The sequence below is a fragment of the Vanderwaltozyma polyspora genome, genomic scaffold, assembly GCF_000150035.1.
Source record: "Vanderwaltozyma polyspora DSM 70294 KpolScaffold1072 genomic scaffold, whole genome shotgun sequence".
In the NCBI taxonomy this organism is placed as follows: domain Eukaryota; kingdom Fungi; phylum Ascomycota; class Saccharomycetes; order Saccharomycetales; family Saccharomycetaceae; genus Vanderwaltozyma; species Vanderwaltozyma polyspora.
In genome coordinates this window covers 18628-34205 of record NW_001834663.1, presented here as the reverse complement: position 1 = coordinate 34205, position 15578 = coordinate 18628, and the positions used below count along the sequence as shown (strand labels likewise).

General features: G+C 33.0%; 5 protein-coding genes across 5 annotated transcripts; 3 read left to right on the top strand and 2 right to left on the bottom strand.

The window, feature by feature from the left end:
- Nucleotides 1–2673: 2673 nt before the first annotated feature.
- On the top strand, nt 2674–3426 carry PRM4 (pheromone-regulated protein PRM4; the record flags this gene model as incomplete). The annotated part of the gene is made up of 1 exon (XM_001644952.1): nt 2674–3426. The coding sequence occupies one exon, from the start codon at nt 2674–2676 to the stop codon at nt 3424–3426; it is 753 nt and encodes a 250-aa protein (XP_001645002.1).
- Nucleotides 3427–4383: 957 nt separating this feature from the next.
- Nucleotides 4384–6534, top strand: AIM44 (Aim44p; the record flags this gene model as incomplete). Its single annotated transcript, XM_001644951.1, has 1 exon — nt 4384–6534. One exon carries the CDS (start codon nt 4384–4386, stop codon nt 6532–6534), a length of 2151 nt encoding a protein of 716 aa, XP_001645001.1.
- A 2641-nt stretch (nt 6535–9175) lies between these two features.
- Kpol_1072p12 (uncharacterized protein) lies at nt 9176–9844 on the top strand (the record flags this gene model as incomplete). The annotated part of the gene is made up of 1 exon (XM_001644950.1): nt 9176–9844. The coding sequence occupies one exon, from the start codon at nt 9176–9178 to the stop codon at nt 9842–9844; it is 669 nt and encodes a 222-aa protein (XP_001645000.1).
- Nucleotides 9845–10184: 340 nt separating this feature from the next.
- On the bottom strand, nt 10185–13469 carry CDC60 (leucine--tRNA ligase CDC60; the record flags this gene model as incomplete). Its single annotated transcript, XM_001644949.1, has 1 exon — nt 10185–13469. The coding sequence occupies one exon, from the start codon at nt 13467–13469 to the stop codon at nt 10185–10187; it is 3285 nt and encodes a 1094-aa protein (XP_001644999.1).
- Nucleotides 13470–14585: 1116 nt separating this feature from the next.
- Nucleotides 14586–15569, bottom strand: ENV9 (Env9p; the record flags this gene model as incomplete). Its single annotated transcript, XM_001644948.1, has 1 exon — nt 14586–15569. One exon carries the CDS (start codon nt 15567–15569, stop codon nt 14586–14588), a length of 984 nt encoding a protein of 327 aa, XP_001644998.1.
- Between the last annotated feature and the right edge of the window lie 9 nt (nt 15570–15578).

The following is a 15578-nucleotide window of genomic DNA, read 5'->3' as shown; positions in this document are numbered from 1 at the left end:
TGAGAACAATATCAAAAACAAAACATAGTAACTAAAACAAAAAGACAGATTTTAAAGTTTTCTCTGGCCTGTATAATTACATCACATTTCATCTAGACCAAACCAACCTCTTAATCAACGACAGACAGACAGATATAGAGACAGACATCTTTCTATATTTTTAATATCCTTACCATTATTAATTGCCCAAACTAGTAGGATTACTATCAGTACAGAACAAGTCAAGAGAACAGGACACAGCTTGATTATAGAAGATTAAGGTGAAAGCAATAAAATGGTAATATCTTAGCTACTATTTATCTAAAAGTTGAAATTTTATCATTGATGTAATAATTAACACGACATTTTCTTTTCCTAAAATGTCATCATTTCCTTATTTGTCAGCAACAGTGTAACCAATTACAGTTGACTTCCGAGAAACACACACGTATTAAAAGACATATTTCCGGATGAGTGTGGCAAAAAATTAGAAAAACTAAGAAAAAGATTGAATTTAGCATTCCGTATAAGGATATCATGTAGGATAGATAGATGGGATATACCTGGGACATGCAGCCAGAATTTCTTTTTGTTCTATAACTTGTTTTTTTCATATTTTTCATATTTTTCACTTAACACTCTATTGCCGCAGTTCTTTCGGGCCATTTAAACAAAAAAAATAAAATAAAAACGAATAACCACTTTTTTACCCAAAAAAAGAAAAAAATTGGCCTTAATTAACCAAAAAAACATTGACATTAACTCGTACAGTTGTCTGCAATACCATCTGGGAATTATTGATCTTCTTATTTTTTATTTTTTATTTTTTTACATTTTCTCTGATGCCGTCCCTCCGTACACAACCTACTAAAAAAACAACACCAAACCGGAATATACCGATCCAGATATCTCTCTCACTATTCGTTACTTTAGAACTTCGGATGGCAGGTATTGCAGTCTTTGGGACAACGCGTTACCCTCTCGTTATTTCCTTTCAATATCCGCCTATTCCTGCAAAACGGGAATGGAAACTGAAAATGGAAATACCCAGAGTTCCGTATGTAGAAGTAAATGTTCCAACACTATACCAGTTTAACAGCTTTCGATATCAAAGGGCATCATCATGGAAAGGGAAAGAAACAGAACAAGAGCATGAGCATGAGCAAGAGCAAGAGAGAGAGAGAGAGAATTGGGCTGAACATGAACACAACTATAACTATACTTTCCCAAAATCTAGAACCAGTAGTGGTCTTCTGTTCCACTCTAGTCATGATCAGTATCGATTAGGTGTTTCCTAAGGCTGTGAGACAAATCAAAGGATGCCGGTAATTAGAATTGACTTTTTTTCTAAGAAAAATTACTGCTTTTATCCTGGTTTCGTAATGATAATTAACTCGAAATCAACATGAAATGATATGTAACGCGTGTGTAAAATTATTTGTTCCATCGTTGTCTGAATTTCAAATGAACAGAAGCTCTGCAATGATTTGACCTTATACTTAGCAATTTCTCTTGCTCTTGCTCTTGCTCTTGCTCTTAGGCAGCTTTTCTAAAAAATAAAAAAAATAATAAGCAAGATTATTTGCTTTCTCTCTGGCGTTTAGTGTCATTTTAACTGAATATTACTAAATAGGGGTGGGGAGGGGGAAGAAACAGAGAGAGAGAGAGTTCGGTTTATCGATGTTGTAATACTGGGAATTTTAACAGCCAGGTGATAGGATAGAGAGTCCTGACAAATACAATCAATAAAAAAAAAAAAGATTTAACAAGTAATTATGCAGTTTTTGTATAATTTCTCACTATTATTCCTGACAGAACCAAACTTCCTTTAAGAGACAATAGTACTATTACAGTTACATCAATATTTCACTAGTATTATAAGGTTGTCGTCTTTTCTTTTAACTTCCATTTTACTTTACAATTCAAAGAAAGCAATGTGCAACGACAGATTGAACAAAAACCTTCTTTGATCCTTGAGAATTCGAATTAACTCTCTTTAATATCTTCATGTTTTTTTACTCACACAACAACCTATTAGCCTATTAGTGTATTCGGCTTCTTTATTTCAGAGTAGTTTTGTCCTGGTACAAACCTGTTGTTTGGGGAGTAGAATTCTTACTAAGGGCTTAGAAAGTAACTATCTAAGTGTTATTTTTTTTTTTTTTTTGGTTTGGTCGGTTTTGAAATATTTTAGTTGTTTTCACTGTAGAGGGAAAGTAGAAATATCGAGCTATGTAAGAGAAAAAACCTTACACACACTAGTAGTCATAAACTAAAACCTTGATACCATTTAGTAGTAAATGAATGCCAGAAAAATTCATTGTAATCCGAAACTTAGGAATATATTACTATTTCTAATCTCACGATCACACACTCTTTCAGAAATATATATAAATAAACAAAAGATCAAAATATATAATCCTAATTATTAGGATAGGAAATTTGTGACATAGATTCTTATTTCATTTTTACCCATACATAACAACTGGGTCTTTTAAATACTCTTTATAACACTGAAAATTATTTCATCCAATTGCTTACACGTGAACCTTAGTTAGCTTTTTAATATTTACGTTCATGTTCATTAGGTATACGAACTACTACAGTAACAACAACAACAATATCAATAAAGAATTGAACTGAAATTAATCATTCTTCTTTAATTATTCATTCAACACAAGAATTACACTCACAATGGGATTAAAGAAAATTACAAAACAATCAACTACTCCAAGAGGTTCCAAAATCTTATCTACTACATTACTGCTTCTATGTGTATTTGGTCTGCTCATATTTACTTTCACTGAGGACTCTTCCTCATATGATTATGGCAAAAAGGGCATGAACGATTTAGCTTCTGATCTATTTGAAGATAATGAAAATACCAAACTTACAAATAATAAGGTACCAAGCAATATGAAGGAAGAAATTGAATTGAATTCCTTAAGAGTAGAAGAACAAATCTCAACTATCAGAGGAGAACTAAGTAACATAGCACCAACCCATATTAATACAAACATTCGTGCCCCAACTATCACCCCAGGTCTAGGTCTAAATTTTGACGCTGAAAGAAATTTCAAAGAAATCATCAATACTTCGCCAGTAGTTATATTTATTAAATCTTCAGATCCAGCTTCTCATTACTTAAAGAATTTACTCTTGAGAGAATATGAAGTTTCACCAGAAATGGCAGTAGTCGACTTAGACAGACATGTCCAAGGTCAATTACTTCAAAAGTACATTAAAGCATACCAGTTAACCAGCGGTGAAAATGGTAATCCACCGGAAGTTCCATATTTATTCATCAATGGTGTTTCAGTAATTAACAATGGCATTGAAAAAGATATCAAACAAGCACAAACCAAAGGCATTCTTCTAGATAAATTAAAGTCATTTGCTAGTGATAATGTTATGATTCAAAAGAAAGATATGCCTTCAAATTCATGAACTCATTTACATATAAATCTAGGAATAAATATCCATCCTTCATTCACACACATAGCATTTGCAATGGATAGATAAATCATATCCTGCTACACAAGTATACTCATTTTTTGATGCCATTTTGCAACGTACAATATATATACATATATATATAATGAAACTTATATATCATCTACTATAATTGATACCCGATTGCCCTTATTTTCACTCAAGAATTCACTCACCACTAATTGAGTTATTCAATTTCTTGATATAAAATTTACAGTGATCTTAATCTTTATGGATCAGGGGAATATTGATCCAATATGTAGATCTAAACTGAAACAGACTAATGAATTTTGCTAATTGTCTGAATTGTTCTTACTTATGGATCAGGTTAACATTCGAAATCGTCCATTAGGGATCTTTGAAACTTCTTAGAGCCAGCTGATATTGTATAGAAAATGTACCTATTTTTTCCTTCTCCGATACTGTCTTCGGATCAATTTTTTTCTTTTTCATTAATATTGCCTAGTATGTCGCATTAATTAGAAGGCTGGTTTGGGAACCAGCAAAACTTAAAATAATTAATTACAAGAGACAAGAAAGGAATAAAAAGTCAATTTCGAATACGCATCTTGCATTCAACTAGATATGGTCCTGCTAAAATTAACAGCCATTTTAATTTAAATGCTGGATCAAAAATAATGTCAATAACCTAATCTGTATACTATGCTGAGTTTTCCTATATAGGAGCACCCCCACAGATGTAGATATGTCTTCCTAATAAATAAAGTTACTATATATATATATATCGATATCAAAAATGTTGTAAAGATGTTACACCCATTTCGAATTTAGAATTAACCTAATATAAGCATAGAGAGATACATATATTTTATATTGAAAGCCATAAGGAAGTAAGAAATATTGTTCCAATATTAATTTGACAAGAGTAATACGATAGTATTCCCAGTAGTTATGGAAAAACAACATTTACAAAGCCATATATTACGAGAACCTGAGAGGAAAAAGACTAAATCATTTCATGGTCCCCAATCTGATTTTAAATTTCCATCTACTGAAAGTTTATTAAAAAACGAAATGGACGAATATCATTTGGATAACCATCACTTATTGAATGATTCAATTCCAAGAGTTAATGTAACAACTGCCAATATGCATTCAGGATCTGCGATTGATTCAGATACCAATTCACAAATTTTATCAGATTATACCTCATTTTCCAATCCAAATTCTTCTAATGGCTACTATTCTTTTGCAAACATTTCTGATAACACAACCTCAAGAAATGGACCTAATAGCTATCAATCTTATGGTTTGTTTTCAAATGATGAACTCCAAGAAACAGAATATCGTCATACATTAGATCCCGAAAAGATTTCAAGCAACGACACGAACCATAATAATGGATATATCCACTCTACCGCAGGAAATGATACACAAGAAAATAATACCGAGACTAAAGTTCTCGGTAGAGGAATTTCAAATTCTATATCAACCGCTAACCATAGTATACCAACGATAGAAAATATATCTTATAGAATAGAGTCTGCCACTTCATCATTGAAGTCCTCGAAATCCGTAATTCAAACCAAAAGATTGGAAAGACCTTCTATTAATAGAGTTCCAACAATAACCAGAATCGGATCTATTGCTAGCTATTCAAGTAGCAGTTTGAATGTAGGTACCTCTTCATTATCTTTGAACAGAAAGAGGAGCAATGTTTCAAGTTTAAAGAGATCTGGAGCAATTAGATGCAAGGGAGGACTATTATATTATTTCACGACAATGGGAGCCAAATTCAGAAAACAATTCCACAAAATGAGAATGGCAATTAAAAGAAAATTATTTGGATATCAGAGAAGTAACTCAATTCACCGTAGTGCCAGCATTAAAAGTGAATTGAATAAAAAGGCAAAAAAATCAACTTCAATCAAGAACAGACCAGTCACATCACACTTGAAAAGAACTCAGGGTTATATCACTAACTTGCAAAGATCAATGTCATATAAATCATTAGAACCGGTACTAGTTCCTAGATTTACAGATATAATGCCAAATGCAACATCCCCAATGAGAAAGATTTCAAATTCCCAGAAAGCGGCCAATTACAAGAAGACTGCGTCATTAAGACGTACCCCATCTTCAATCAGAAGAGCAGCATCTGTATTTACAAGCCATAATAACTCCGCCAATGCAACTACCGAAAACTTGGCAAACATTGTCCATGCAACTGAGGAAGGTCCTAAGTCCCCTGAATTATTACATCAACAAAATAATACCATAAAAGGGAAGATCAGTAGATCACAAGGACATTCTTCCTTAAACACAATTATCAGAGAACCTTCTATTGTTGTTAGAAACAAGGTTATTCCATTATCAATGAAACATTATGCAATCAAAGAAGAAGATGAAGAAAAACTAAGTTCTGATGAAATCAAAGAAGAAAATGAGGAAAACATTGACGAATATGTAATCAAGACTGAACAATTGGAAAAACAAATTTCAAACAAGCATAATATAACCAATTTAGAACCCGCAGAGGAAATTGATAATGATGATTCCAGCTTTGATGACGTTGATTTTGTCAGTATGGACAACGATAACGAACATTTATTAGCCTCTGAAATAATTAAGAAAAATGAGTCTGAACAATTACAAAAGATGTTGAAACAATATTTGACACACGTAATAGCTCAAAGGATAAAGTTGAGATTACAGTTGGCCAAATTTCAAGAAACAGGAAAAATTGAAAGAGAATCCAATAGTAGTCATTATGATGATAAACACCTCAGTACCTTAGTATCTTTAATTTCTGAACAAGAATCGAGAAACAGAAGATCTCAAATTTTCGAAAAATCCAGGACCTATTTGTCGTCTGAAACAAGCAGCGAAGATTCAATCTTCAACCATGCAACATCAGATCTTGCCTTGCCTTTCCAATATAAAAATACTTCAAATGACAATGTATACTCTAGTGACAGATTAAGTCTATCCATCCATACTGATTTTGGCGAGTCTCAAGGTAAGCACAGTACAAGTGTTTTGTCTTTCCACGCACAAGATGTCAAAAGATCTCTTACTTTACCTATTAGCATGAAAGTATAAAGAAAGTTGTCACATTAATCCAGATTGATTCTGGTTATGTATACACGATAATACTTTTCAACCCCAGCATTAATCATACAGCATATAAACTAATCTAATATTAATTAAATAAACAATAATATATAATAATTTGAATATTTTAATTTATACTATGAACAGCAACTGCCTGGGATAATCAGTAATACAAAAATGGCATATGTTTGTCTTTAAATGGGGTGACTTAATGCATCTCAAGAGCACAACCTTAAAATCCTAAATTGATAGTTGAATCCAAATTAATACCAAGTACTAGAAAATTCCAGGTATTTCTAAAATGATCCTCATCTACATTTAACTACTATCTTATAACCCTTTAAGTATAACAGAACAAAAACCGAAAACCCTGACACTCCATTCTATTCTTTTTCACTAAACGATCAAGAGACTTAGTCCTGGAAGCTACTTTAAATGAAAATAGCTTTTAGACGGGTATACAATATTATATTGTCTATTAATTGACAACCTCTATGAATTCATAATAAGAAAAGTATCTTTATACAATTCTTAAAACTACTACCTATATTTTCGGCATTCATTTACCTTGAATATTTTCTAGTTGGTTCGATGGTTACTATAACATTTATTATAATGAATCATTTACTCACTTTTTTACTAATTGTAAAGTCGGTAAATAATCAATACTATCAACTTCCGCACAAAACAAAGTTGTGTTTAAATTGTGTTAGTTTTTGTTAGAATAGTCATCAGAATAAAGCTGCTCCCAACGTTGAGTCGAAAGTGTTAACTTTTGAAATCCCATGAAATACCCTTAAGGTTAGTAACAATTATGTTATTGGAAACTCGTAAACCGAACTACAACTAAACTATAGAAAACACAAAGGTACAATTCATTGTGAGGGACACAAACGTTTAGGTGAAATAAACAGACATATGGAGGAAGAAATAAAAAGGGGAAGATGGTGGCACTGTAGTTGGCCAAGTCAAAATTATCTCGTTACTGTCGCCAGTGGCAGTAATGTTTATGATAGCTCCAGTCTCTCCAGTCCACTATTTATTTAAAATATATTATAGAAAGAGGTCTCGTTGGTTAGTGATTCCCAGCCTGTCTTTATAGATTGACCAAGATGGTGTACCACCAATGTTACCGCCCATAAAAGAAAGCTTGCATTTCTTAAACATTCTTGCTATTCTACATCACCACTAACGAACTACAAATAGCTATCTTTCCTTCCAGTGGCCGTTATTACAAATTATATTATTAACATAGTCTCGTTTAACTATTTCGATCGTTATATTCAAATTCGTACACAAAAACTCAACAAAAGAAACGACAATACAATATTATGTGGTACCTTCACTTCTCTGCAAGCTACCTTTCCAATGACAAACACCTCAGCTTAACACATGTAAGAAACACACGTACCATGGCTATAAGCAGAGGATTGCTACGATAGACATTGCACACAAGCAGTAAAGCGATTCTACGAATATGTCTGGGCATTACTACTATTTTACTAAAAAAAAGAAACTAAAAATGATATTACAGTGTGTTGTTTCTTTTTGTTTTTTTTAATTTAAAGAACGAGCGAAGAAATGCACGGAGAAGGTTTCGTAAAACTGAAAAAGATGCCATATAAACACAACGGTTTCCCCTATGGTGGTGATGGTGGTCCGGCAGTTTCGAAATAAAAACGACTGGAGAAAAAACCAAACAAAACCAAAAGAAAAAGTCGAAACCAAAAAAAAACAAAAAACAACAACTTTTAGTTCGAGTTGTGTGAGAAACCACAGGAGAAGTGCTAAAGAAAAGAAACGTTGATACTAATGCATTCAAATTTTTTAATCGAATTTGATTGAATTTTCGACATCTCTTCTAGATTAGTACTTTGACCACCACTCTGAGATGCAGTACTAAATATTTACTAATATTATGTTATACCTTTGCTATGTTCTTTACTCACTATACCTGTCTATATTCTAATGAGAGAGACAGGACTTGTAAATGGGAAAAAATACAACTTCAACGAAGGAGGGCATAGTGAAGTATGTGTAAGAGAAGATGCTCACTATCTTGTTTGGTTCGAAATAGGCTAATGGTTGAGGCCCAACATTTCGAAACTGAGTCTAAGTTTTTTTTAAGATCATATATATACTTGATATTTACTATTATTTTTGAGTGCTGTACGTATATTATTGCAACTTTTAAGACATCTCTTTCGCCTTTGACTTATTCTTATACTTATATCTATACATATATATAGGCTAGAGTTTTTTGGTTAGTTACTTTTACATCGCATACAGAATTTAGAGGACTCTACTGGTGGTGTAGTAAAGATTTTCTGGAAATATAGTACTTTAAACTAATAGATTAAGATAAGATTAACTAATATAATATCTATAATCAACCGATAAACTGTATTTAGTTAGTGGTAAGAAAAAATATTTTTTACAGGCACATATAACAGTTTCGCAAGAACAGAAGTTTCCCTTCTATATTTATTTATACCTTATTTTATCAAATTGATGGACCAATAATACATCATTTCCATACCAATTATTCCCATTATTATTTATTCATAGAAAACTCGTTAGAAATAACAGTTAATTATTTATCCTATTTATTGAGAAATCCAATTTAAACATGTTCATAAGCAAAAATACTACAATATATTCATCTAATAACGCAATCCGTTCTTTAAACTTAAAAAGGTCAGAAAGATTTCTATCATCCTTTTCATATCTGAATAATAACCCTTTACTTCGGAAATCAGTTGTTAACAATAGCAAAATTAAAATTAAAAATCCAGTAAGCAAATTAAATCATAAGATTGGTAATTCAGAAAGATTATTTTATAGTCAAAAACTACAATTAAACAAATATAATAATAACACTCAACTGAATAATGATCTAGTTGTTGATTATTCATGGTTACCAAAAGTTCCTTCTAATAAACGTTTAACACATCAAGATATCACTACTGACATTTTCTATTCTGGTTTCCGTCCTTTATCTATAGATCCAACAGAATTAGAAAATAAAGATGAAGATTCTAGTACTTGGTATGAAGTATCTTTAACTCTGGATTCACCAGTACCTCCTTCCGGCCACAACAGTATTTGGACCTCTTCCGCTACTGGTATGGAACGTTATAGAGAATGGCACAGTGTCCCAGAAGAAGTCATCAATAGCTTAACACCATTTCAACCACCTGACATAGATGGAAATGTTAAATCACAAGTTATCAAGGAAGCTTCAAATCCAAAACCAAAATACTCATTTGTTTGTAACGGTGAAGTCTCGGGAAATTAGCATAGTATTTTAACTTGATTAAAAATACATCACACAATCTTATAAATTATTATTAACTCAATATCATTTCGGGGATCGCATAAGGAATTATCATTTATACTTATTCAAAATTTATTTATTTCAATTATCACTTTTATACAGGCTTTATAAATTATTTATTATTCATTAAATATATATATATTTTCTTTTAACTCAAAAAGTCATGCACGTATAGTCTTAACTAGGGGACAACGTAATTGGGAAATAATAACAATTTTTAAAGACAATAAGCCTATTGGTATAAATACAGTAATTCTATAGTAACTAATTAACATGTATAGATGAATCGTAATTTACAAATCTAGATGTTTTGTAATAAAACACCTGGTGAACCTGGTACAGCATTTTCAACAATCTTAGCAGCATTAGGCAATTCTTCTTCTTCATTAGTGAAAATGTTCTTACCTGTCTTGGAACCTTGAGGGTAAGACAAAACACGAAGTTCTTCGATCTTGAAGGCTTGGGATGCATTAATAATATTAGATTTTGTGACCTTGATAGTTTCAATCTCATCAAATAATAATTCTCTATTTAGAACCTCATCAGCAGATTCAGAAATTAAACGTTGCTTGACCAAAGAAATAAATGGCATAGCACGCTTCATATCCTTTGGATTGACCTTTTCTCTAACTTTCTTGTTATCATCCAAACATTGAGCTTCTAACAATTCACGAATGACTTCAATACAAGCAGATTGCCATTCTGGGAAGTTTTCAGAAACTAGTAAGGTCAATCTAACTGGCTTACTAGAGTCTAATTCAGCGTCTTTACCCTTCTTCTTTTTCAAACCTTGACCTTCAGCTTCTCTGATACTTCTTTGTAAGTTTCTAACGTATTCCAAAGCAGATAATACACCATTGTCAATTGGCTTAGAAGCACGAGGGAACTTAGTATTTTGGACTGAACCTTCCTTCTTCAGGACTTCACGATAAATGTATTCAGCAAAGTGAGGGGCAATTGGAGCCAACATTAAAACTTGTGTTTCAATATAACGCAAAACTAAATCCTTATGCATGGTTTCACTTGATTCACGATAATAATCTCTGGCGGCTTGGAAATCAAACAAACCATATTTCAAAGCATTTTTGTAGTTAGTCAATTGATATTGTTCGTATGTCTTTTCGATATTTGAGTTCATTTCATGTTCAAATGCCAAATCAAAGAAGCCAGTAATTGGACCAGTTCTTAAATTGGAGATATCATTGACAACTTCTTCAGCCCATTCCTTCAAATTGAACAGTCTCAAAATTGCTGCATTAGCATTAGATTCATCAAAATTGGCATCTTCAACAGAATCACCAGCATCGGCTAAAGCAATACGAGAAGCATCAGCACCAAATTTTTCGACTAATTGTTGTAAGGTCATAAAGTTACCAGTAGATTTAGACATCTTGGCGTTGTTTAACATCAAATGACCATTGGCTCTAATACCCTTTGGCCAGAATTTCTTTGGGAATAATGCAACATGAGTGTAAATAAAGAAAGTTAAATGGTTTGGAATCAAATCTTTACCGGAGATAGAAACATCTAATGGATAGAAGTACTCAAATTCTCTTCTTAATTTATGCAAAGCAGTTAATGGAATATCAGTTTTGATTTCATCTACATGTTGGAAGATGTAGTCAAAGACTTCATCAGTCATTTGTTCTGCTTTAATATTCAATGGACCGACTTCTTGGCCATAATAGTCCTTGAATAATAAATGGGAAATGGTATAGAAACATTGGTAAATAGTAGAATCAGATAAGGATTCAACTAAATACTTTGGATCCCAAGGCAACTTAGTACCTAAACCATAAGTACGACAAACGGCCCAGTTCTTTAACCAGTCTAAAACACCTTCAAAAGCGTTCTTAACTTCTGGAGCAAAACATTGCATGCTTTCCAAACATTCAACTGCTTGCAATTTCCAAGATTCTTCACCATAATCCAAATACCATTGATCTTCCAATGAAACGATACATTCATCACCAGAACGAGAAATAACTTGAGATTCTGGTTCATTGTAAACAAAGGCTGTACCTTCAGCAATCATATCAGCTTTCACCTTGTTTTTAGCGACTTCAACCTTTTCACCAGTGTATTTACCGTAGATCATAACACCGGTGTAGTAATCTTCTTTATAAGCCAATTTTTTAGCTTCAGCTAAGGCATTTGTGTCTTTTGGAGATTGAATCTTCTTTTCTTCACAGATGGCTTTGGCAATTAAATCACCGTATTTTTCAGTACGGATAATTGGTAAAATGTCATAATTGACCCATTCAGGATCAATACCATAGTATTCTGGTTTGTTTTGCAAGTCTCTTAAAGTCATGTAATCATCTGGAGAGTTAGAAGGAACACAAGTAACAACACCAGTACCCTTGTTAGCAATAACAGTTTCCATTGGTAAGATTCTCAATTCTGGATGAATGGAGTTTGGTGCATGAATCTTAGTACCAATTAAGGTCTTACCTTCTAAATTGGCAATTGGTTTATAGTAACCTCTCGTTGGAGTAATCTTTTGGTAAGACATATTCTTGAAAGCACGTTCAGTAGTGATATAATAAGAGTCACCAGCGTCGAAAATACCATAAGTGATCTTTGGAGAAACAAAACAACATGTTTGACCGTACATGGTTTCTGGTCTTAGAGTAGCGGCAATGAAATGAACCTTCTTTGATTTATCCAATCCCTCAGTGGCATCGACAATTTTTTGAGCTTCCGGGGCGAATTCTAGAACATCAATTTTAATACCGACATATTCTTGTGGAGTGACACCTTCACCAGATTGTCTATCATGATCCATACAAGCTTGACCATCCTTTTCTGAGTAAATAGTGTAACGTTCACCAAACTTAATCTTACCTGCAGCCTTTAATTTATTCATTTGCCATCTAATGAAAGCATCGTAGTATGGGTTAGCATCGGTAGTGATCAAAGAACGTCTCCAATCAATACGGCTACCTAAAGCAGAACAATCCTTTTGACATAGAGGAGGGAAGTATGTCAACCAATATTGAGCATCAGCGAATTTAATAATATCCTCTCTTTGAATACCTAATTGTAACATAATTTCAAATTGATATTTACCACGACCTTTCTTAGCTTGGGCCTTTGATTTTTTAGCCTTAAACTTAGTGACATCTTCAGATTCTTGTTTGACTTCCTCCTTTGCTTCTTCAGCCTCTTCAGCAGGAACATTAGAATAATCTTCACCAAATAACTCAGCTTCTCTTTTCAATTTATCAGCACAAGCTAAAATTGGCATACCAGTACAATGGAAACCCAATGGGAACAAAGCTCTCTTACCATTCATTCTTTCGAAACCAACAGAGAATTCAACTTTGGATAAAGTGAAACAGTGACCTGCATGCAAGACACCATTCATATAAGGATAAGCCATGGATGACATGAACTTTGGATATTTTGCATGTAATTCTTCAGAATCCATTGTAATTGGCTCATCATCAATAGATGGAGCATCGATTTCAAATTGGTGCTCTTCAGCCCATATTTTCTGATACTTCTTTTCAATAGCAATCAAAGCATCTCTACGTCCTGTATTTTCAAGGACTAAACCTTTACCTTCAGTAGAACTGGTCATCTTTTGCGTTCACAGATTTGGGAAATACGACACCAAATAAAAACGGCCAACAACCAAGAACCACAATACAAATAAAACTAGTTACCAGAAATATATCTTAATTGAACATATATATATATATAATTGTGTGAATAATAGTTTGATTCGATGACTACATCTCTATTTCTTTTACTAATTCGAATAAGCTAAGATGGATGGAATCTTGCTGTTATTCGAATGCTTCAAATTTTAGCAACTTCAGCAAGAAGAAAAAAACGGCGACCTTTCTTTTTCTTTTTTTTTATTTCTTTTTTTTTTCTTTTTCGGTTTCGAATTTTGACTTTTTATTTGAATGCGCTCGTCAATAATGAGGGTAGCATATACTTGTTTTACTACAGAATAGTATATATCACGTGGTTCTTTTGGGGGCAATGTGAGGTAGGAAGGAAGGCAGGAACGGAGGAGTACAATCCCGGTAACGGAGCCGTAGCAGACAAAATGTCCGTTACCGGGTAACTATCACTATATTGGTCTATAATGTGTGTCACACTTACTTGATAGAAAAGAGCATAGTTAGAACAAACTTTGATTTTAATGGCAACAACAATAGTACAACCAACATGCCTGATCCACCCTTTCTCCCGCAGAAGTATTTAAACGCTACAATATGTTGTTTTAGATTTCTTTAGTTGATGCCTCTCTGCCTTGTTTCAAATGGTTTAAATAGTTATTTAAATATCTTACTCACGAACCATCACAGGTTCACTTAAAAAGATGACTGTAAATACATATCCTATTACTGACAGTAATTGTATTATAATATACATACATATATATATATATAATGCGGACTGTACATGCTCTCTTAATTTTAAAAAAATATACACGACTGTATTTTTTGTCTTGAAATTTAATGCCATATCTCTAAATTTACATGAAAGGAAGAAAAATGTTCAAAATTAATCCCATCTTTATCCAATTTACTAAAATAATATGAAACAAACAAATCTTATTTCTATCGATTTGTCATTTCTTCTTTTTAATTTTTGTATTGTTTGCCCATGCCCATGCCTATACCTATACCCATGCTTGAATTGAAAGAAAAACAAATCATTCTCATCACGTTTTGGATTTCTTTTAAACGTCGAACCCACGATCTCTTAATTCATGGATTGTCCATATCCAAGTCGACGCTGCATTGTCTAGATTATTTGCTATATGACTAGGCTTCGTCTCAACACCTCCTGTACTAAAATACTTACCATTGTCTTTATCAAGGGTCAATTCTGGCGACAATGCACATTTGATCGTCGCCAGAGAGCCTTCTTCATTCGAGACCCCAAAGAAATACCCTACTAATTGAAATAACATCCAAAAGAACATACCAACTATAGGTAATCTTGTCCAATAACTGAATAGATTCGTGTTCATCACCAACCCTGGATGAATCGATAGACATAAAACATTCGGATACTTAATTGCCATCATCTTCGTGAATTGAATCACCGATGTCTTTGCCATCGCATACCTAAACCATGTAAATATCATGTTCGGTTTGTAATTGAAATTTTGGTCAAGAGACCAATGCACTTGTTGTAAGTTATGACCTAACGATGAGAGAGTTACCAATCTACCGTTTGCAGCCTCGATTAAGGGAAGCAACCTCAGCGATAATAAAAATGGTGAAACATAATTAGTTTGTAATTGAATTTCAAACCCATCTTTAGTCATTTCAAATGGTAATGCCATCACTGCAGCGTTATTAACCAATACATCTAATTTAGTTTCAACTTTAGAAAATTTTTTACAAGCTCTTTCGACTGATTTTAAATCAGTCAGGTCCATATGAACATAATAGATATTACCCAAATAACGTTCTTTAGTTTTCTCATCATTCTCTTCCTTTTTAAAATGCTTAAAACGTTTCTTGGCTTGTTTTATAATTTCATCAATGGCTTTGTTAACTTTATTAGAATTTCTACCAAATATATAAACGGTAAAACCATGCATGTATAGATGAAGCACCGTATACCATCCTATGCCACTGTTACCACCTGTAACTACCGCAACTTTCCTCTCAGTCTCAGGATTATAGTAAGGTAAAGACTCAGGATCAAACATTTAGCCAAC